Below are 25,072 nucleotides of genomic sequence, written 5' to 3'. Positions count from 1 at the left end.
ATGATAAATGAAATAGCTTTAAAACTCTAATGAATATATGTAACTCTGTGGACTGAATTTAGCAAAAGGAGACAAGTAAAGCTACAGCTTTGAGATGAAATGGAATTGAGCACAAGCCCTGAAGATTCTGGAAGTTCGGAATGTGAAGGAGGGGCTAGAGGAGGAGGAGTTTTCAACTGTCGCTTCACTCCTGAACCTACAGGGGATTAGGGATGTAGTTTGAAGGGAGGTTAGATTTGGTAGATCCTGAGTGAATTTAGCTCCTCTGTATCCCTACATTGGAGACTATTTGGAGATCAAAACTACTAACATCCATTTCTACAAACTTCAATTTACCATCTAAGAAGACTTTTGACACAGCAGTTCTCCAATTTGACCCAAGAGCTCATAATCCCTGGGAAGCAGGCTTGGGGAACCTTTTCCTGATCTTGCTTAATTCATTTATCCTTGTTACTTCCCTTTATATTAATTTAGAGATTAATGAATAGGAGATTGTAGGGGGAGAGGGTCAGTTACTGAGACCAAACCTCAAAAGAAGTCCTGTGCTGCTCTCTCAGGGAGAAGAATATAGTTGATAGTGAAACTCATTCCTTTCCCACAATCCTTGATTTCCTATATCCTTTCCCTTGAGTGGCTGAGGGGAAGACAAGTACACACTCCATCTTGAAGGAAAAAAGTCGTTTGAACAGGGCACCTGAGGGGTTTGTCTTAATATATGTGGCACTGAACACTGGATCCAGTCCATTAGGGTCTCAATTGATCCCTAACATCTTCCTTCAATAACTCCATTACAGTTTTTCCTTTTTGGGGAGCCCTCTCAAGAATTACACCCTCCAAGGTCTTCCCCATGTAGGGGAGGGGGGGTGAGAAATCAGCTACTTTGGCCCATTGGTATCTAAAAGGGGGGGTGTTCAAATACATACCCCATATATCATCAATACCCACCTCCTACATATAACTGGAATCATATATCCAAATCAATACAAAACGTTAGCAACCTATCTATTACAAATAGAAGTAGATCTATCTATTACAAATAGAAGTAGTGGGCATTGTTCTGGGCCTGAAGGCAGCAAAATCTAGGTTCAAGTCAGGTCTCTGAAACTTTTTAGCTTCACGAAGCCTTAGTAGGTCACAACTTCAGAAAAATTCTAAAATTTATTCTAAGATTTCAATTTGATTTCATCCTCCATAGAGAGATTCCTTCACTACGGAAAGCTAAGCTCCTTTTTTTATTGTTCTTGGAGGAGGAGGACAGAAGGGCTGTGGCAGGACTGGTATTCAAGAATTTACTGTTTAAAATTAGATACAACTTCAGAGCACTTTAAATACCATTCCCTTCTAAAAAAGGATCTGTGATTGGGGAAGGGATTTGAAAACCTAGTCATTCTAAGTCACAAGAAAAGGTCAAATCAGAAGGGAAAGTTGACAGGACATGTATAAGTAGAATGAATGATACTGTTGTTTCTGATCACCTTCAAAATTATCTAATTTATTCTAAGTGGATAAAACCACCTATTCAAGTGTTTTAAGGATAAGACTGGTAGGAAAATATTTTGAAGCAATTCAGTTAACACTCCAAAGAGTAGTAAAAAAGTAAAAGACTGTAAAGAATGCTTATTCTTCTGGAAAATAAGCATCATTTTGGGGCTGCCAATGAAATTACAAACCCAAGATTACAAAATGGGATCCAGGGGATATACTCAATTTTAATATAAAGTCTATCAGAGAAAGAAAGAACTAAAGAAAAATTAATGAAGAGTAAAGTAATAATGAAAAAGAAAACTGAATAGCAAGAGAATAAAACCAAGTAAATGCTGCATAGGAAAAGTAAGGAAAAGAAATTTCGGCCAAACAGTTAACCACTGACATTTCTGAAATAACTTTCTTAAAAGAACCATATTCTGTATCAAGATGGCAACTATTTATTGGGTTTCTCTTATGCTAAAAAACTGAATTAAAAGGCTTCTCACTGTCCTATTTTTTCCCTTTCCTCTTTAGTAAAAATGAACACCTTACAATATAAGCTTGAGAAAGCTGATCTAACTGCTATTGAAATGGTCAAAAAATTCAAATTCCCTTCTTCAAAGAAAATTTTTAACTCCAGAGTCCATTTAATTTGGCCCTTCAGCAAAATTGGTCGTTTAGTCCAAATTTTTCCATTAACATTTCTTTTATTTTTTACCTTTATAGGATAAAGAATATCATTCTCACAATGATGGGAAAGTTTCACTAAAACATTTAGACCTGATAAGTAAATAAAAAGATAAGTAAAAAAATTTCACAAGAAATTTGACAGAAGCCACTATTCATTTTGTCCACTAGCTTTGCACTGCTGTCAGTTACTTTGTATCTCCAAATGTACAAAAGAAGAAAAACAAATTCTTGCCTTGCCTTACGGAGTGAGCTAACTGGAATATCAGAGGCAATGTATGCAAGTTACTAGATAAACAAGCTATTGTTGCTCTTACTTCTTTTATCACTGAACTACTCATTTTATAGAAATATACCACGGAAGGGAGAAAAGGTGGGTCAAGAGTTTTTCTTACAATTTTAGTCTAGTGAGGACAAGCTGGAGAAGACCAGGAAATTATGAGAAGTCTCTAAAATGAAAGAAAGGTACCAAATGGGTCAAAAGCAAGGAATGTGAGAACTAGGGAACAATCAGAATGACTTGTAAGTGGAAAGGGAAATAATTGAGATGTCTGTAAGTGTTATAGATCACGTCAAGAAATCATGACTTCCCATTCATTAGATGTTTTTGAACATGTTCCCAAAGGAGTTTTTAATGACAGAATCCCAGCACTGAAAGAGTACAAGTTCAGAGACTAGGTTAACTTCCTGGCTCATCTGGTCCACTATGTACCTAAACAGGAATGCTCCCTACAAAATAAAGAAGATATGTAGCTCATTATACTTTTAGTATTTTTTTCCAATTGTTTCTGATTATTTGAGAATAGTATTGTTGAGAATTGTGATTGTTGAGTAATTTTTCTTAAATTATGTTAAAATCTCCCTCTCCAGAATTTATGCCAGAATGTCTTGGCCCAATTGGGCTCTGAGGCCCAATAGTACATCACAGCCCTTTAAATAACTTATAAATAAATTTAATAACTTTAAATAAGCTTCTATATCTTTACCTACTTCTCTCCCTATTTCCTACTGCATAAACTTGCTGCTCTTCTGATTTCAACATTTCTGTTGCTGGCTATTATCATTTACCCATTGTTTCATGTCTGAAATGTTGGTATTACCTATTAATCCTCCTTTCCTTCACTTATATCAGTTATAAGTTACCAATCCTCTCAATTCTGGGCAACTTTCTCAGACATAAATTGCATAGAAGGTGTCAAGTAAGTGGACGTTTTCTAACCTGGATTTCCCCATGTCAGTGAAGCCATAAATGTAATCTTAATCCCTATCCTGAAATACCTCTCAAATCTTTCTCTTCTTTATTCTGATAGCCATTAATGAAATATCCTAACAGGTCTTTTTTCCAAACTGTCCCATCCCCTCATTCAGTCCATGGAGTCAGAATTACCTTCCTTTTGTATGGATTTATTAATTTCTCAAAAATCACATACCTACTTCTTCACTTAGCATGTAAATTCCTTTACAATATGGCACAACTATACCTTTTCAGACTTCTCTTTAATTATTTGCTCCTGGTACAGTTCCCCCCAACTAAATCATTTGTTCCTGCCCACTAAACATATCCTTCACTTTCCCATTTCCATGTCTTTATGCTACTCCTCTTGTTTTCTAGTGAATTCCTACACATCTCTTAAAACTCAATACAAAAACAACAACCCCCTCCTTCTTCCAAAATTGTTCTTTTCAAAGTTACTAGGGGCAGCTGGGTGGCTCAATGGATTGAGGGCCAAGTCTAGAGAAGGGAGGTCCTAGGTTCAAATCTGGCCTCAGACACTTCCTAGCTGTGTGACCCTGGGCAAGTCATTTAACCCCCATTGCCTAGCCATTACCACTCTTCAATAAAAGTTACCAATCACCTTCTAATTACCAAATCCAAAGGTCTCTCAATCCTCATTCTTCTTATCTCTCTGCAGCCTCTGACAAGGTTGCTCAACCTCTTCTCCTAGAAAATCTCTTCTAGGTTTTTAAGATACCATTTGGTCCTATTCCCCTCCTGCCTTTGTGACCACTCCTTTTCAGTATGTTTCCTTCGCTGGATCCTCCTCTAGAGCATGCCTTCTAACCATACATGTGTGTGCCTGTGGGTTCTAGTGTGGGTCCTTTCTTCTATCTCATCTATCCATGGATTTGACTAACATCTTTCTGTTGACAACTGTCAGATCTTCCTGTCCTATCCCAACCTCTCTGCTGACCTCCAATCTTGCATTTACAGTTGCCTTTCAGATATCTCAAAATTGATGTCCAGAAGGTATCTTTTTAAAATTTTCCTTTCTTTTTAAACCCTTACCCCTTCTGCCTTAGAATCGATACTTTGTATTGATTCCAAGACAGTGGTAAAAGCTAAGCAATGGGGGTTAAGTGGTTAGTCCAGAGTTACAGGTAGGAAGTATCTGAGGGCAGATTTGAACCTAGGACCTCCTGTCTCTAGGCCTGGCTCTTAAATCCCCTCAGCCATCTAGTTGCCCTGTCCAGTAGATATATTAAAACACAGTATGTCCAAAAGTAAACTTCTCTTTCCTCCTAAATACTTCCCCCACTTCTACTTCTCTCTATACTGCAGAGGGCAACATTATCCTCCTAGTTCCTCAGACTAGCCTCCTAAGTGTCATCCCAGATGCCTCACTTTCACCTCCCATAGCCACACAGCCAATCTGTTGCCAACATCTGTTGATTTTGCCTATTTGACATCTACTGAATACTGCCCCATCTCTCCTCTGACATTGCCATCACTCTGCTGCAAGGTCTCAATTGAGAGAGCCTCATGCCCAGACCTTTGCAAAAGCCAGTTGTACGTTCTGCCTGCCTCAAGTGTGTCTCTCATCTTCAATCCATCCTCTATTCAAAGACTAACGTGATTTTATTTAAGCTCAAGTCCAATAATGTCTATCACTCCTTACAAAACAAACTTCAGTGGCTCCCTATGTCCCCAGCTCTTAGCATAATGCCCAGCATATTAGTTGTTTAATAAGTTATTAAATGAAAAATAAGAGCTGAAATGGCATCAGTTCTCAAAGACCAATGTTTTTCAATCCATTGTTTTCTTCTTTAAAAATAAAAATAAAGTTAATGTTGTATGACAATATAATTGTAGAAGAACAACCTTAGAGTCCAAAAAGAATCATAAGAATAGCATTTAGGGGAACTATGTTCAAATCCCAGGTCTGCCAAAAACTTAAGTAATCCAGGGAAAATATTTACACTATTTATGAAAATACTCCGAAAGGTATAAAGTCTTATTAAATGAAAAGCATTAAGTATAATTACCTTATTAACTTGTAACTACCTTATTATCCCACACATTTTGAAACAATGGAAAAATTGTTCATCCATAGACATAAAAGATCATTGTGATTTCAAGGTATAAAATGCTATATTTTATGTTTGTGAGACATATAATGCATTGGTTAATTAATTGGCTAGGTTGCATGGGGATAGACTCCTGGGGATGTAATTAGGAAGACAAGTTCAAATCTGGCCTCAGAGACTTACTAACTAATGTGATTAGTGGGTAAGCCACTTAACTTCTGTCTGCCTCAGTTTCCTTTACTGTAAAATAAGGATAATGATAATAGTATTGACTTCGTTGTTCACTATGAAAATCAAATGACTATCTGTAAATCACTTATTATAGTTATTGTCACATTATAAATGCTTAATAAATGCTTGTTCCCTTCCCCCTAATTAAAAATGAATTTCTTTATGGTCACCCTCCTCATTCTCACTTTTGCTTATACTGTATCCTATGCTTGGAATAGAACTTTCTAACTCCATCTCACGCTACTGAAACACCCCCTTTTTTTCCAGGACAATTCAGGTACCACTTCTTCCATGGCATTTTTCCTGCCTTCTCTTCCTTCTGTGAGAATTTGCTTTTCATATATTGTATTAATTCCTATATATTAGAGAGAATTACTATGTATTCCTGTGTCTGGGATGTGGGCCAGAGATATCATCCAGTCCACTGCTCCTTCTTCATTTTTCTTTGTCTTTGGGAATCCCAAGGAATGTTTTCCTTTTTGAAAGAATTGGTTAATAATTGAAGGGTGAGGAGGGTTCTTTTCCTGTGTACCGATTCCCCATGCCATAGGTATGGGAAGAGGTGGATAGGTCAATGTAGATGGCAAAACCTGAAAAACTCCAATGGAGCAAAGCTCTGGGAAACACAGGTCCTCAGAAAAACTGAGGCCATACCTCAGTTGAAGTTAGACATGTAACTCACTCCTCACCTGAAGCCTCACACCCCTTTCTCTCCTTATTCCCACTGGAATTGAATATTCTTACAAAATCACTTATGTATTTCCTTGGGAATCTAAGCATGTTGATTTATGATCTATAGAAATCACTGTGTAGACTTGATGAGGTAAACTAGATTATACTGTATCACTTTATGAATTATTTACCTTCATTGTATAAGTAGAAACTTGTGCAAAATCCTCAGCTTGCTTTCTCCCCATATGAAAGTAGATGTAACTTTCAATAAAGTGCTTTTGGTTGCTATCAGTACCTCTAGCCCTCCTAACCCCAAATTGTGTCTGTGCCATTTTCCTTGCTACCTTTTGGGGACCCTAACTGATTCTGTCGAACTGGCACTTGCTAGACTTGACAGATTGATGCTTCAACTCTTAATCAACTATCATCAGTTAAAGATATTTTGGGACATTCAAGGGAAGGAATGAAGAATGAGCTCCTAAAAATCTATTATGCCACCTGACCCAGCACAGATGATTCTGAGGGAGCCATGGAGATCTAGATCACTTTATCAGTTATGATACGTACCTGATATAATCAATAAACTCATATTCTTACCCCAAAATCAATCTCTCAGATAATTTTAATCATTAATGCCTCTATCCCTGATTCAGATGAGTCATCTTTTTCTCTTCCAATTTCTCAAAACACCGTTTCCTGGTTTTCCTTTGACTTATCACATTCTACCTTTTATTACATTTGTGTACATGTTTTATCTTCCCCCCTTCCCCTTTACTTCCATAAAGTTCTTGGAGGGTAGATGACATGTAATTTTTCATCATTTTATCTCATGAATTGAATAAAAATTTTAATCAATAGTCAATGTTTCATAGTCACAAATTAAATTGTATTCAGCTTATATGAGCTATTAGTATTAATAGTAGCAACAAAAATAATAGTTATAATGAGCTATTTTAGAACTTTTTCATTGGGTAAGAGTCTAGTTCATAAAGCTGAGAAATAAAGGCTGGTGTCTAGAGATTTTAGCCTCTTTCAAAAGGACAAAAATTGGATCTGCTAAAAATAAATGCAATCTCTTGCAATCCACTATTCTCTTCTACATGGATCTAATAAATGAAATAACCAAAGTTTGGAACTATTTTCTTGAAATTCATCTATCTATCTACAAGAAAAATAGCAAATGTTTTCAAAATCAGGAAATCTAGAATATAGTTATTCTTACTGCAATTGTAATACCAAATACATATTGACTATCCAAAGGAATATATATATAAAAGGATCTCTTGTCTGCCTGTACAGTACACATGGAGTGTTCTGTCTTCCCTCATTTTCCAAATAATGAAGCTAAATCCTGAAAAGCTAAATGCTTTGCCTTTGTCAAAATAACTAAATCAGGGGCAAGGCAAGAAGTAGAATTCTCAGCTCCTAATTACTTGTCAGTTTTTCTTTCATTCTCCTTTTCTATACAGATTTCTACATATCTTCTATTTATCTTCAATTATACACATTCATGAAACAATGTAGTATGCTTATCTATTGGTCCATTCACACTTGAACATTCTTGATTAAATAAAGTCTGGAACTTACTTTAGCAATTCATTGCTTTCTTGCTCACTATCTTCTCTTATATCTTCTGAAGTAACATCTGACATATCAGTTGAAGTGGGCAGGCCTTTTTTTTCAATTGTTGGACTTAGCTCTTCCAGAGGAGGACTGTAATATATATCATTTTCCTTTTTAAACTTTTCTTTATGAAGAACAATGAGATTTTGTGAATCCTTTTCAGTTTTTTCATGTTCACCTTTGAGGGGTAGTTGCTGGAGGGATTTTGCTGAGATATTAAATAAGTTACCAAGGAATTGGAGAAAGCCTTCTTTGGGCTGTTTATCAATGTCTAGAGTCTTAGAATCTGAGGATAAACTGGTAAAGTCATCTAGTTTTTTTGTGTCTTCTTCTGGTGAAAGATTAGCTGGTTTCTCAGAATGGCTCCTACTGTCCTCACTTTGGGAAATCTTTAAAAAAAAAAACAAAAAAGAGACGGCAAATAAAAATCAATTTAAATATGTACATGGAAATATGTATTTATATATGCAAAGATTAATCTTATTAGTCATAATTACCAGGTTTCACAAATTAGGTTAGAAGTAAATATAACAAGAATGAAGTTGATTTAAGACTCATAATTGGGAAAAAGCGTTGGCATATAACTATACTAAATCTCAGAGAAATGTATGAAATATTCAAAAGCCAGTTATAATAAAAATAAATAACAATTTCATTACAATCCCACTTGATACATGTCTCTGAGGACAGCCTTTACTCTATGAGTGTTAGTAACGTCTCACAAACGATTTATGTCCTCACTACATCTTGCCTCACCAAATCCTAACAAGCAATTGTAATTCTTTGGAAAAAATTGTATTCCATGACTAGAAAAAATTTTGTTAATCACCCACAAAGTATTATCATTATAAAGATAGAAAGTGAAGTTAGATACATCAAAGAGCACATTCTTCATTTTGTTTCACAATGATCAATAAATTTGGACACTTATGGTAATTTATATTAAATTTCTTAACATTCAGTTTATATATGTATTTGTATACATGCTCAACAAATTGTCAAATGTAATATACATTATTCTTAAAATAAGAGATTAAATTAATCAGAAAAAGGCCCCCAAAATATTACAATGGTAGAAGAGTTAAATTATCAGAAAGCACTGCTAGAACCATACAAACCAAACTTCCTATGCATATATTTTTCAAAAAAAATTGCTGGATTTCATCTGAAATAAAAACATTTCACAGGATGAACTACAATCCAATGTCACTCAATAAACATTTAATCAACGACTATTATGTAATAAGCACTGTGCTAAGCACTAGAGATACAAGAAACAAAAGATAATCTCATCACTCAAGGGCCTCACAATTTAATGGGGAGACAACAAACAAAAAGAAATACATAAACTTTATAGAGAATAGCTAGGAAATAATAACACTGGGAATGTACTAGAATTAAGTGGGGTTAGAAAAGATTGCCTGAGGAAGATAAGGTTTTAGATGGGACTTAAAGGAAGGTAGCAAGCAGCCAGGAAGGAGGAAGAACATTCCAGGCATACAGGAGAACAATGGCCAGAGATAAGAGGAAGAAAGTTTGGTTCACAGAAGAGCCAGGAGGTCAGTGACACTGGGCCAAATAGTATATGGCTGAGGGTCAGGTAAAAGAAGAGGAGTTAATGGGGGGATGGTGGGGGGAGGGAGATGATGTGATTAGACCTGAGCTTTAGGAAAAGCAATTTAGTGGCTAAAAGTGGGATGGAGTAATGAGGGCTGGTATCAGAGTATCAGAGGAGAGAAGGCGGAGTGTTCAAGAGCTATTGCAAGGTGAAATCAACAGGTCTTGAAAACAAATGGGCTACTGGGAAGTGAAGGAGAATAAGGACTCCGGAAGAGTCCCAAGTCTGAGGGACTAGGAGGATTGTGTTGCTCTCTGCAGTAGTAGGAAAGGTTGGAGTGGGGAAAGTGATTAGGAGGATACCACTGCTGGGTTTATACCCCAAAAAGATAATAAAGAAAAAGACTTGTACAAAAATATTCTTTGTGGTGGCAAAAGATTGGAAAATGAGGGGGTGTCCATCAATTTGGGAATGGCTGAACAAATTGTGGTATCTGTTGGTGAGGGAATACTATTGTGCTAAAAGGAATGATGAACTGGAGGAATCCCATGTGGACTGGAAAGACCTCCAGAAAGCAGAACCAGGAGAACATTGTACACAGATACTGATAACACTGTGGTCCAATCGAATCTAATGTAAAGGACTTCTCTACTAGTAGCAATGAAATGATCCAGGACAATTCTGAGGGACTTATGAGAAAGAATGCTATCCACATCCAGAGAAAGAACTGTGGGAGCAGAAACGCAGAAGAAAAACAACTGCTTGATCACATGGGTCGATGGGGATATGATTGGGGATGTAGTATCTAGACCATCACCCTAGTGCAAATATGGAAATAGGTCTTGATCAATGACACATGTAAAACCCAGTGGAACTGCTCACTGGTTGAGGAGGTGGGTGGGAGTAGGGGAGAGAAAGAACATGAATCATGTAACCACGGAAAAATTTTCTTAAATAAAATTTAAAAAAGGAAAAAAGTGATTAGGAAAGAGAACGAGCTCAATACTAGTAACTTTAAGATGTGTACTGGACACTCATTCTGAGATATCTGACAGGCAGTTATAGTTGAATGATAGAGGGTCAGCAGAGAGGTTGGGGCAGGAGAGGAAGATGTGGGAATTGCATAGAGATGGTAATTAAATCCATGAGAGCTAAGATCAAGTAAAGTTCTTTTGTTTTCAAAGAGATCAATAACATCACCAGTGATGCCTCGAATTGTGCATGAAGTGGATCTAAGTAAAGCCCAGTTGCACAGTCCTCAGTCTCATTCTCTCTTCCAGAGTCATGTGGCAAGTCCAGTGTCCAGAAAAGTCAGGACCACTGGTGATGTCCTGTGATGCAAGGGATGGCCATGGCATTTTCAATGTCTGACCAACCTCTAAGTTCTCCCACAGCACCTGCTTCAGTTTGGCTTTTGGTATAAATTGTTCTCATCCACTCATTGCACCAGGGGAAGTCTTCATTTGTTTGGGGTAGACACCTTTAGAGAGGGAGAAGAGGGCCCAGACTTGAAGCCTGAGGCATACCTCTCATTAAAGGACATGATCTGGAGGAGGTTCCAGGAAAGGAGACTGAGACTAAGAAAAAGCAGTCAGGTCAGAGGAAAACTAAGAGCAAGTGCTGTCCCAAAAACCTAAAGAGGGGAGATTTTCAAGGAGAACTTGAGCAAAAGTGTCAAAGGCTGCACAGAGAGGTCAAAAGAATAAAGCTTGAGAGGCCACTGGATTTAGTGATTAAGAGATCAGTGGCCATTTTGGAGAAAGCAATTTTGGTGGGATGTTGTGAAGTTGGCTGCCAGACCATAAGGGGCTAAGAAAAGAGTGAGAGGAGAGAAAGTGTCATTGATGACCTTGTCAAAGACCACAAAGGGCAGGAGACCCAGAATAATACTTAATAGAGATGGAATGATCAAAGTGAGGACTTTTGGAGTAGACAGGAAAATGGTAGACAAGGAGTGACTGGAATAAGAGACAAAGTAGAAATGATAGGGAACAGTCTGTTGGAAAAGATGGGATGGAATGAGGTTACTTGAGCAGGTGAAGATGTTAGCCTTGATAAGGGGGAAAGGTACCTTGTCATATGAGATGGACTGAAGTAGGAGGGCGTGACTGAAGGCCCATGGGCAATGTGAGAAGAAGGGAGAAGATGGAATTCATGGCAAAAGGCTTCAATGTTTTTCCTTTAACATATGAGACAAGTTTCTCATATGAAAAGATTTAGTAGGAACAGGAGTCCTGGGAGGTTTGAGAAGGGACAGTAGAGCCACTGCAGAGAGTAGGGTAGTGAGATGGTGAGGTTGGACCTCCTAATAACATTGAGGATCCAGTTGTGTAACAAATTTGTAGTGGACCAAATCAGAATGATTGTGTGATTTTTCTCCACCTTTGTTAAGCAGCACAAATAGAGGATTGAAGGCAGTGGATGGTGGGAGTGATCCAAAGCTGACACTTAGCAGGGCATAACTGGTGATATGGTAAGAGGGTTAGGAACTGAGAAGATTTATTTCTAATATACTGAATTCTAGTCCTGAATTTTGAATTGAAGCTCAGGTTTGTTCTTCAAAGCTCTTTTGCTCGTTCCTTTTTTCCTAGCAAATTTAAGAAATGTTCCTACTGTAGAATATCTCTCATTGCAGTTACAGAAAAGTGAGATTATAAGTTCTAAATTGCGCAGTAAATAAAAACCAATTTAGGCCAGGTGTGTTTGTGAGTAACAGGACACAGTCCCTGAATCTTGAATTGAAAAGTATGGAACAAAGACACTCCAAACCAGGCAGAACTTGAGTCTTCCTTCAAGATGTTGGAATCAAAGAATTGGGCATGTGATTTTCCACTATCAATCAAGGAACTGGGGAAGGACTGAGAGAATAATGGATCACTTCCTCACTGACTATTTACCAACTAAAGATATCTTAGGATATGTAACGGGAGGGCTGAATAACGAGCTTCCAAAGTTGTATATAATGATCCATTCAGTGGAATTTCTTTGTCTTTGATCACTGAGAGAAATCATTGATCAATTAACTTATTGGTTATTTCTAACCTAATCAATAAAATGATTTTCTTACTCAGAAGCCAGCCTCTCAGCATTTTTAATCATCAGAGAACACAAAAGAAAACAGCATAGCACTGAATTGCTTCAATCAAGAAATCAAGGGAAAAGAGAAGGCTGGCTGGAGTAGGAGAAAAGGTCTATAAGAAAGGGGTTGAGGAATTAAGAGGTCACAATGCAGATGAAAAATAGGGTTTTGTAGGAAAAGGCAGAAAGAAAGGCAAAAAGCCAATAGATTAAGGAATTTTGGAATTCTTGAATATAAGAAACTGGTATACTTGTGAACAATGGCAAGATGCATCTTTGTGTGTGGTTAAAGGAATAGAACAAAGGAAACAAGGAACTTGAAGAACTAACGGTTGTAGTGTTTGAGAGATTTTTGTTGAAGTTTCCATGTAGAAGAGAAGGAATAGTGGAGAAAAGAAAACCAGTGAGCCATGTGCTAAATTAATTGAGGAAGGAAAAGGCCTGGCCTTGGGATCTACAGACAACAGCTACAAGTATTCTGAATGGGTGATAAATATGAGTTGCAAGAACCAAGAATGAATAAAAGCACAGCCCAGTATTGGAAAGGGTAGCCAAAGAGGCTGAGCCATCAGCAGAGAGTCAGGTTTCAGTAATAACTAGTAGACAAAAGGAGAGGGAATGAAACTAAATATATAAAATGGTTCAGAATCATTTTTTAAAATCCTCTTAGTAACCTGAGTTCCACTTAATTTAATTTGTAACTACATAAATACATGAAGATGTTCTCAGATAATTGGTTGTTATTCAAGATATATAAACAATATATACATGTATTTGCATAAATTTATTTATATTATTTATATAGTAGCTTTTCCATAATAGATTAGTGGCTAAAGCACACAAGCAAAACAGTTTTCCAAAAAAGAATTGCAGAGTATTCACAACTACATGAAAGAATGCTCCAAAATATAAATCAAATGAGCCCTTAGGTTTTCCCTCACATTCTGCAAATTGGCAAAAACGTGAAAATATGGCAATAATCAATTTCAAAGGGGTTGTAGAATGATAGGCATGTTCATATGTCATGGATCTGTGAAATGGTACAACTACTTTGGAATTATGTGAATAAAGTGACCAAAATGTCTAAACCTTTTGAACCAAAAATTCAATTACTGGGCTTATCCTAAGAAAGTATTCAATAAGAAAAAAGTTCCCACATAGACCAAAATATTTATAGCAATACGTTTTATGATAGCAAAGAACTGGAAATGAAGTAGATATCTATTGACTGGAAAATGTTAACAGATATTATCTCATATACATATAATGGAATAGTATAGTGCTGTAACAAATGACATGTGTGATGAATACAGGGAAGCATGGAAAGATCTACATTAACTGACACAAAGTAGGTAAACTCAAGAAAATAATATAACAACATCTACAGTAGTATGAAATAGAAAAACTAAACCCTCAAAAAATCAAAAGTGAATTAATAATATAATAAAAATTAAGCAGATTTCAAACAAAAAAAAATAAACCACTTTTTAAAAATCTTTACCTTCTGCCTTAGAATCAATATTATATAATTGTTATGTTAAATGGGGTTAATTAACTTGCCCAGGGTCACACTACTAGAAAGTGTCTGAGGCCAGATTTGAACCCAAGACCTCCCATTTCTGAGCCTGGCTCTCAATCCAACCCCTAACTCACATTTTTTTTAAATAATTTTTATTTTTTAGAAAAGTTATCATGGTCACATGATTCATGTTCTTACTTTCCCCTTCACCCCCCAACTTCTCCCCCCCCCCATAGCCGATGCACATTTACCCTGGTTTTAACATGTGTCATCAATCAAGACTTATTTCCAAATTGTTGATAGTTGCGTTGTTGTGGTAGTTTTGGGTCTACATCCCCAATCATGTCCGCCTCAACCCATGTGTTCAAGCAGTTGCTTTTCTTCTGTGTTTCCTCTCCTGTAGTTCTTCCTCTGAATGCGGGTAGTGTTCTTTTCCATAAGTCCCTCAGAATTGTTATGGATCACTGTATTGCTGCTAGTACAGAAGTCCAGTACATTCTATTTTACCACAGTGTATTGGTGGTCTCTGTGTACAATATTCTTTTGGCTCTGCTCCTTTCACTCTGCATCAATTCCTGGAGGTCTTTCCAGTTCACATGGAATTCCTCCAGTTTATTATTCCTTTTAAAAGCAATAATATTCCATCACCAGCATATACCACAGTTTGTTCAGCCATTCCCCAATTGAAGGACATACCCTAGTTTTCCAGTTTTTTGCCACCACAAAAATTGCTGTTATAAATATTTTCATACAAGTCTATTTATCTATGATCTCTTTGGGGTACAGACTCAACAATGGTATGGCTGGATCAAAGGGCAGGCATTCTTTTATAGCCCTTTGAGCATAGTTCCAAATTGCCATCCAGAATGGTTGGATCAGTTCACAACTTCACCAGGAATGCAGTAATGTCCCAATTTGGCCACATCCCCTCCAACATTCATTACTCTCCCCTACTATCATTTTAGCCAATCTGCTAGGTATGAGGTGATACCTCAGTGTTGTTTTGATTTAGATTTCTCTAATTATTAGAGATTTAGAGCACTTTCTCATGTGCTTATTGATAGTTTTTATTTCTTTATCTGAAAATTGCTTATTCATGTCCCTTGCCCATTTATCAATTGGGGAATGGCTTGATTTTTTATACAATTGATTTAACTCCTTGTATATTTGAGTAATTAGACCCCTGTCAGAGTTTTTAGTTATAAAGATGTTTTCCCAATTTCCCTTCTGATTTTGGTTGCACCGTTTTTGTTTGTACTAAAGCTTTTTAAGTTAGTATAATCAATCATCCCATTCACATTCAGAGTTATAATTATCAGTTGTGTATTCCCCAACATTTTGGTATCCTCTCTTAGTTCTACCCCTTCTTCTTAGGCTATTTCCTTTTAAACCAGTGATTTGTTTTAAACCAGTAAACCTTGTCCCCTCCCCTGAATTACTACCCTTTCTACCCCCTCCCTTGTTATTCCCCTATTTTTATTTTTTTTTATTATTTTTTTTAAACCCTTGTACTTCGGTGCATTGTCTCATAGGTGGAAGATTGGTAAGGGTGGGTAATGGGGGTCAAGTGACTTGCCCAGAGTCACACAGCTGGGAAGTGGCTGAGGCCGGTTTTGAACCCAGGACCTCCTGTCTCCAGGCCCGACTCTCACTCCACTGAGCTACCCAGCTGCCCCCCCTCTTTTTATTTTTAAGGCCTAATGAATTCCTTCTCCCTTCTCCTCCCCTCCCTTTTTTGACCTCCCCACTCCTCTGCTCCCCTTGGTTTATCCCTTCTGACTTTCTCAGTAGGCTTAGATAGAGTTTCATATCTCAATGGATAATGTAGCTACTCTTCCCTCTCCGGGTTGATTACACTGAGAGTAAGGTTTAAATATTATTACCTCTTAATGTTCTCTTCCTCTCCTTCTTATAATAGTATTCATCCCTTCCCCTTCCCATGCCCTCTTTGTGTGTAAGAGAATATCCTATTTTTCTTATTCATTCAAGTTTCTCTTGGTGTCCTCTACTATTCACCCCCCTCTTTCCCACCCACCCCCTTATAGAACATTTAGTACTCCAACCAATAGTGAATAGAGTTCACTACAGAGAATTACACATAACATTTCTCCATACAGGAATACAAATAATTAGATCTTATTGAAGACCTTAAAGAGGCAAATTTAAAAACAGAGTTTCCCCTCTGCTTCTTATTTACCTTTTCATGTTTCTCTTGGTTTTTGTGGTTGGATATCGAACTTTCCATTTAGTGCTGGTCTTTTCTGTGCAAATACTGCCCATACTTTCCCCTGGAAGTATATAGTTAGTTTTGATGGGTAGATGATCCTTGGTTGTAGACCCATTTCTCTTGCCTTTCTGAATATCATATTCCAAGGCTTGGGGTCTTATAGTGTGGAGGCTGCCAGATCCTGTGTGATCCTGATTGCTGCTCCTTGATATCTGAATTGTCTCTTTCTGGCTTCTTGTAAAATTTTTTTTTCTTTTACTTGGAAGCTCTTAAATTTGGCTATTTTATTCCTGGAGGTTGTCTTTTCAGGGCTAAGTGTAGAGGGTGATCTATGGATCCTTTCAATGTCTATATTACCCTCTTGTTGTAGAACTTCAGGGCAATTTTGCTGAATAATTTCCTTTAGTATAGAGTCGAAATTTCTATTAATTTCTGCTTTTTTCAGGAAGACCAATGATTCTCAAGTTATCTCTTCTAGACCTTTTTTCTTCATCTATCAATTTCTCAGTGAGATATTTCATGTTTCCTTCTATTTTATCAGTCTTTTGATTTTGCTTTATTTGTTCTTGTTGTCTTGAGAGATCATTGGCTTCTACTTGCTCAATTCTTGTCTTTAGAGACTGGTTTTCTGCTATATTCTTTTGATTTTCCTTTTCGATTTGGTCTATCCTATTTTCCAGCTATTTGATTTTGGTCTACAATTTGCTCATCAATTCTTTTGATTTGGGGGCATCTTTTTGTAACTGCCCAATTCTAGCCTTTAGGGACTGGTTTGCAGCTATAATCTTTTGGTTTTCCTTTTGAATCTGGTCTGTTTGGTTCTACAAGGCTTCCAGCTGGTCATTTCTGATCTTCAATTTGCTTATCAATTCATTGATTTCTGAGCCTTACTTTCTAATTGCGAAATTCTGCCTTTTAAACTGGTAGTTTCTTGCCAGTTCTCTACCATCTTTCTCATAATCTCAGATTTGAACTCTTCAATAGCTTGTGACCAGTTTTCATTTTGGGGGGAAGGTTTGGATATGGAGGTTAAGCAGCTGCTCTTTACTCTGGCGCCATCTTAACCCAGAACGCCCCCCTAACTCACTTCTTAAAGGAGGTGAGAAAAAGGTCTACAGATGTTATACATTGCACATGTATTCAGACTATTTTAAAGTATTAATTGATTTTGCCTCCCCCTCCCCTTTTTTATTACTCTTTATTACTCTTTAAAAATAATTTTTTTAATGGGATGGCTCTCTGGAAAGGGAAAATGATGGGATACCTATTTTAAGGAACAGAAGATATCAATAACAACTTATTTTAAAAAGTAAATGAGGTCCCTCCTCATTATCACAGAGCATCTTGAGAATATTTCAGCTAGTTGTTTTTTTTAAGATGTTTTATTCTTTTAGGTTAAAATCTAAATGTAAGCTTTAAGTCTCACCATGAGGAGTACTGTTTGAGATCAAATAACTTACATGCCAGAAGGTGATTCATTTATACTCCCTGAGTTTTAATTTTGTTATGTAAAAAATAAGAATGATACTTGTATTACCCTCTTTCTTAGGGGTACTGTGAAAGTGTACAGCCAACTGTGAAACTCTATATAGATGTAAGCCATTATTAAAATTACTAGTTCCTATGCCCAAAGAGCACTAAAAGACTGCCTGCCCTTTGATCCAGCTATACTACTGCTGGGTTTGTACCCCCAAAGAGATCATAGGGAAAAAGACATGTACAAAAATATTTATAGCCACACTCTTTGTGGTGGCAAAAAACTGGAAAACAAGGTCTTCAATTGGGGAATGGCTGAACAAATTGTGGTATCTATTGGTGATGGAATACTATTGTGTTAAAAGTAATAATAAACTGGAGGAATTCCATGTAAACTGGAATGACCTCAGGAATTGATGCAGAGTGAAAGGAGCAGAACCAGGAGAACATTGTACACAGAGACTGATACACTGTGGTAAAATTGAATGTATTGGACTTCTGTACTAGCAGCAACACAATGACCGAGGACAACTCTGAGGGACTTATGAGAAAGAACATTATTCACATTCAGAGAAAGAACTGTGGGAGTAGAAATACAGAAGAAAAACAACTGCCTAATCACATGGGTTGATGGGGATATTATTGGGGATATTGACTCTAAAGGAACACCCTAGTGCAAATATCAATAATATGGAAATTGGTCTTGATCAATGATATATGTAAAATTATGGATTTATGCATCGGCTATGGGAGGGGGTTAGTGGGAGGGGAAGGATAGAACATTAACCCTGTAACCATGGAAAAATGTTCTTAATTAATTAATTAACTACAAATTTCAAAATTAGAAATAAAGGGCAATACCAAAAAATATTACTACTTCCTGTCTTGTTGTGACAGTCTATTTTATACAATTCTTATTTATCAGGGGCTGTCTGAGTCAAGTGTCTTTTCCTTATACATTCAATAACTATGAAAAGCACAATTTTTTTTCAATGAGGACATAAGTAACTACCCTGTAATTCAAAATACATTTTTAAACACAGATGGATATGGGGCATCTAGGTTGTTCAGTAGATAAGAGAGAACCAGGCCTAGAGATTGTACTGGGTTCAAATTTGGCCTCAGGAACTGCCTAGTTGTGTGACCTTGGGCAAATCACTTAATCCCAATTGCCTTTGCCCTTAATGCTCTTCTGCCTTGCAACCAAGACTCAGTATTGATTCTAAGACAGAAGGTAAGAGGGTTTAAAAAAATAGCTGGATATAGACACAATTTACAATACCTAACTTTAAAAGACATTCTTATATAAATCTATTAAAATCTCAGTTTTAAAGTTTTTCTTTTTTAAAATATGTCAAATTTTCCTTATCCTCCCTGAAATATATAGCAAGCATAAGAACAAGTAGCTACTTGTAAAAACAGATAAAGCTTTAAGGGCACACATATTAAATATCTATAAATCTCCTTAGAATTCTTTATATAGTCACAAAATAATCTTGTGAAATGGCAACCTAAAAAAAATTAGGATAAAGAGAAATAAATGTATTATATACCCTCTGACAAGATTGATTAACTCTCAAGATGGAACCTGTGAAGATAGGATTAAATTAAAATTTCAAAATTAGAAATAGTGATACCAAAAAAAAAATTACTAGTTCCTATCTTGTTATGATGGTCTATTTTATACAATTCTTATTTGTCAGGGGCTGTCTATCCCCTTGTCTATTTTTAGCTAACCAAATCAAGAACTTAAAGTACCCCTACTTAACACTAAGTAAGAGAGTTCATGAGTCACTTATTGGAGAAAGCTCACACCTCCAAAGGCCACTGCCCTCCCCTGGGCAGTGCTAAGCAAATTGGGAGGCTGTGATTGGCTCCTGTAAAGTGGGGAAGCAACAGGAAGTGATATCAAGAAAACCGCTTTAAAAAGGGCAGCCTGAAGACTAATTCTCTCTCTCTGCATTGGTGAGCTGGGCTGGAGGAGGACTCTTTGCTTCCTTGGCTTTGGAGGAGACTTTTTCCCTGCATCGGCTTGCTGGGTGAGTGGCTGAGATTCCTTACTTGGCTTTGGAGGAGGCTGCACTGGTGGACTTCTGGCTGAAGACTCCACAAGGAGATCAAGACCTGAGGAAGCCTCCTGCCAAGGGTGCTGAAGCAGACTTCACTTCCCAAAAAAACTCTTAAGAGCTGGTAGGCTTGTTAAAAATCTGTCTCTTTATCTACACTTTCCTCTTTTACTCTTTCCACCTGTTTGTAAACAAAAGCTGCTGAAATTCATTTTGACTTAACCTATAATATTTTAAAATTGGCAACTACGATATTACTTTATGACTTTCGTGGATTTCGAGAAGGCATTTGACAGCGTAGACAGGAACATCATCTGGAGATTGATGCAGCATTACAGGATTCCCCCGAAGCTCATCAACATCATCCAGCGGTTATATGAAGACTTTACCTGCCAGGTCATCCATAATGGGAAACTGACAGCTCCCTTCACAGTGAAGACTGGAGTGAAGTAAGGCTGCATGCTTTTGCCCCTTATCTTCTTGATGGTCATAGATTGGACCATGAGAAGAATTACCAAGGACAACAATACGGGCATTCAATGGACTCATACCAAACAGCTTGAGGACCTTGACTTCGCGGATGACATCTGTCTCCTTTCTCACAAGCAGCAGGATGCGCAAGCCAAACTTGCACGACTCTCTGAAGAAGCGGAGAAGACAGGTCTGATGATCAACAAGAAGAAGACCGAGGTGATCACAGTCAACAGCAGACAGGACCTGCCAATCCAACTACAGGGAGAAAACATCAAGGAGACGGACCACTTCACCTATTTGGGTAGCATCGTCAGTAAGGACGGCAGAGCAGATGAGGACATCAGAAACCAAATCAACAAAGCCAGACAGGCATTTAACACCTTACGGTCTGTCTGGATCTCCAAAGCACTGTCCCTCGTCACTAAGCTCCGAATCTTCAATACCTACGTAAAGGCCGTCCTCCTATATGGAGCAGAAAGCTGGAGAGTGACGAAAGTCAACACCAACAAACTCCAGGTCTTTGTTAACAGATGTCTACGCTACATCTTGAACATCAGATGGCCTGAAAAGATCTCCAATGCTAGTCTCTGGGAAAGAACAATCCAGTACCCCATTAGTCAGGACATAAAGAACGTAAGTGGAGATGGATAGGACATACGCTACGAAAACCGGAAGACAACGTAGCCAGACAAGCATTGAGCTGGAACCCTTCAGGGAGGAGGAAAGTCGGAAGACCAAAACAGACCTGGCGAAGATCTGCCGAAAATGAAACAAAAACAGTCGGAATGACATGGGCCCAGCTGGGGGAAGTTGCCCAGAACAGAGTCCGCTGGTGTGAGATGGTTGCGGCCCTATGCTCCTAAGGAGTCAACAGGAATAATAATAATAAATAATAATAGCTATAAAATACCAAGACAAGGAAAGCCCTCGTATTTTTAATAAAATAACTCAGTATCATTGAATTCAATATCAATATTAGTAATATTGAAATCAATAGCTGTGTGACCCTGGGCAATTCATTTAACCACCTTTTGCCTAGCTCTTGCCCTCCTATCTTAAGAGTTGTTACTAGGACAGAAAGAAAGGTTTAAAAAATTGTAAGAGACAATAATTTTGCTTCGAATAACAAAGAATGGTTCAACATCAGAAAAAAATCAGCACAATCACATTTATAACAAAATCAACAATAACCATCCTTAAAATGTCTCATCTTTCTGGATACTCTTCTCTAAGTTTTCATGACATTTATCTCTTTTGGTTATTTTCTCAACTATAACCACTTATCATTCTCAGTCTCCCATTATCCATGGGATAATGCACACTAGGACAGGTATTTCCTAAGGCTCTATCCTAGGATTTCTCTTTCTTCCCTTTTCTCATCTAATTCAAACTGGATGTCCCAAAATAGTGTGTCCAAATGAAAACTTGTTATCTTTTCCTTGAAGCCTACTCTTCCAAACTTCGCTACTCCTGCCAGGGGTACCACCATCCTTCCAGTCACCCAAGTTTACAAGTTCTGTGTCACGGGGCAGTTAGGTGACTTAGTGGGTACAGCACCAGGCCTGGAGACAGGACGTCATGGATTCAAATTTGGCCTCAGACATTGACCAGCTGTCTAAAACTGGGGCAAATTACTTAACCTCCACCAACTAGTCCTTACCAATCCTAGGTATTGATTCTAAGACAGAAAGGTTTAAAAAAAAAAAAAAAACCTCTGACATTTCTGAGTCATCATTCTCACTCCACAAATCTAATTATTTGCCAATTTTTTTTCATTTCTATTTCCACATTTCTCCGATGTGCCCCTTTCATATAGTCATCGCCTCTCACCCAGCCTACTGCAACAGCCTCCTAATTGGTCTCCCAGTCTGCAGTCATTCCACTCCATCTTCTACACAGATGCCAAAATGTTTCTCCTCAAGGGCAGCTCTAAGGGCAGCATGTCATTTCTCATCCTCCTTCCCATCCTACCCACATACATTCAATAAACTCCAGTAGCCTTGATTTACTTCTAGGATCAAAGCTCTTTAAACCCAGGCCCTTCCCATCTTTTCAGAAGTTACACATCACTCATGTCCATGCACATTACAGACAAGCCATACTAGCCTTTGATTGTCTCAAATGCCTGGAATTCTCTCCTTTCCTACTTCCACCTCTTAGAATCCATGGCTTTTTTCCCCTAAGACAGTGATGGGCAAACTATGGCCTGAGGGTCCGATGCAACCCCCTGAAATGTTCTATCCAGCCAGGAAACATTATTCCTAATCTGACGAATACAATGCAATGAGACTTCCAAAGAGTTGCCTTAGAAACAGACTGACAGATGAGCATTTCCTTTCCTTTGGCCCCCTCTTTACAAAGTTTGCCCATCACTGCCCTAAGACAACTGAAACATCTTTTTCCAGTTCTCCTAAGTGCTAGTTAGTACCTTCCCTCTAAGGTCACCTGGTATGTACATTCTGAATATCTCTTGAATGCATCTATAAATATTGTAAGTTGTCTCCTTCATTTGAATGTAGGCTTTTTGAGGGTAGGGATCATTTCCATTTCTTCTTTATAGCTCTAGAACTTCATCCAGTGCTAATTAAGCACAAAGTAAGAGCTTAATAATCATTTAATTGATGATAACTTAGTTTCTTTCCAAGATGCACTTTTACAAAAGCTGTCAAAAATAAATCAACTTACTTTGGAGAGGAAATTGACTCTCAGATAGAAAAATGGGTGAAAAATTAACACAAACCCTTACTCTTTTTCTGGTTAAACTTGGATTTTTAAAAAGGGAGTTTTGATACTAAGTTTGAAATACCCCACTCTCTGACTGAATTAAGTTACAATTCAACACACCTTTTGATTAAATTAAGAACAAACAAAGCTTGTTGCTTATCTGTCAACAAACTACTTAAGATAGCCTCAGTGTGCACACTTCCCTGCCATCTAAAGGCCAAACTAGAGGACTCCTGGCTTCCACAGAAGACACTTGTCTCTGTTCCTCATAATTTGTTGGCATCCAGAAGACCCACCTCTTGCTCCGAGTGAAGTCAGAGTCCTCCAATTGGAGGGTCTTTGAAAAGAAACATCACAAGGAGGATAAATTGGAACTGGAAAAAGAGGAAGAGAGATCTTTTTGGCTGGGAACTGAAAACAAAAAGGGTGCATGAGCCATAGCTCAAAGCCGGTTTGGTAAGGGAACTGCCAGCCATATGTGGCTAGAGGACTTTTCTTATTATATTATTCTATTATATATGTACATATATATACATCTATATAATACATACATTATTATATTATACAGACATTATTATATTATACATACATCTTTCAAAAAATGTATTAAAAAATTTAACACATTCCATTATATTAGCTTTTTAGCTATATTAGCTATTATAGCTATATTTATATCTAATAATCTAAGTTATTAGAATAAGAAGTAATATAAACTATCAATTAATAAATAGCCCTGATCCCAAACTAAGTAAAACATTCTTAAAATATAATTTTCTCTTTTTTAAACTCTTACTTTTGGTCTTAGAATTGATATTAAGAATCAGTCCCAAATCAAGTCCACAAGTGTGGTAAAGACTGTCTAGCAGTAGCCTGTGTGAAAGGTGATGACTATATGAAAGGGACACAAGAAAGATGTGGAAATAGAAATGACAAGATTTGCCAAATGATTAGATTTGTGAAGTAAGAATGAATATTCAGAGATGTCACAGAGATTTTTAAAAAAATAATTACCTTCTGTCTTAGAATCAATACTCGGTATTGAATCCATGGCAGAAGAGCACTAAGGACTGAGCTTTTAGGGTTAAGTGATTTGCCCAGGCAGTGTCTTGGGTCCCATTTGAATACAGGACATCATGTCTCCAGGCCTGGCTCTCTATCCACTTAGCCACCTACTTACCCCTAAAATATAATTTTCCATTGTCCAGCAACATTTTTTTGAATTTACTTCATGGTGCAAAAACAAAGTTTATCATTTCCCCCAAAGTATACAATTTACATGCAATAACTAGTTTACTCTCTTTAAGAATGAGACATGAATTATGATGAATCAAAAGTAATTTTGGTATGTTATGCTGAGCTAACAAGTCCTTGAATCCTAGTTTCCTTAGAACAGAAACAGGAATATTAGGATCTATCCCACTAGCTCCCTTGTGGTGCTTCACTCTTTATCTACCCAATAAGAACAGCCTCCATTCCACATTCACTTAAGATTACATAAAGGAAACTAGTGATTTATTTGCACAGCAGTACCTTGATACATGAAGACCTCAAGTCACAAGCAATTTGAGATATGAGTAGTCATGATCAGATACTTGAATCACAAGCTTCTGCCACCCTCCACTAAACAGCCTGCTGAATATTTCAGTCTCACAAATTACACAAGGCTGTCTCCTTTAGTTCAGTGTTTAGCTGGCTGCGAGAGCATCTGTATTGAATTGCTTTTCCTTGACACTGATGACCTTGTCAAGAAGCATAGCTAGGAACTGACAATGGAGGAACTGAAGGAGTTACAGCAGCAACATATGGAGGTTTTGCAGGAAATTAGTGGGGAGGAACCTGAGGTAGATGAGGTAATCAGTACAAGTGAGATATGTTGAGGATTTGGGAAAAATTAAAGTTTATTGAAAAGACACACCCAGAAAAAGTTGCAATAGGTTGTGTGTTAGAGCTGTGTTAACGACTTA

At 37.4% G+C, this 25,072-nt stretch overlaps 1 protein-coding gene across 1 annotated transcript in view; it reads right to left on the bottom strand.

The window, feature by feature from the left end:
- CRYBG3 (crystallin beta-gamma domain containing 3) overlaps positions 1-25,072 on the bottom strand; it is a 146,319-nt gene that overhangs the window by 97,601 nt on the left and 23,646 nt on the right. The window contains exon 3 of the mRNA XM_044669258.1: positions 7,951-8,375. Within this exon, the coding sequence (XP_044525193.1) occupies positions 7,951-8,375 (425 nt within the window). The remainder of the gene's footprint in view (positions 1-7,950; positions 8,376-25,072) is intronic.

This window comes from Gracilinanus agilis, chromosome 3, assembly GCF_016433145.1.
Source record: "Gracilinanus agilis isolate LMUSP501 chromosome 3, AgileGrace, whole genome shotgun sequence".
Taxonomy (NCBI): Eukaryota; Metazoa; Chordata; class Mammalia; order Didelphimorphia; family Didelphidae; genus Gracilinanus; species Gracilinanus agilis.
Note: the sequence above shows the minus strand (reverse complement) of the source record. Positions and strands in the feature narration are given on the sequence as shown.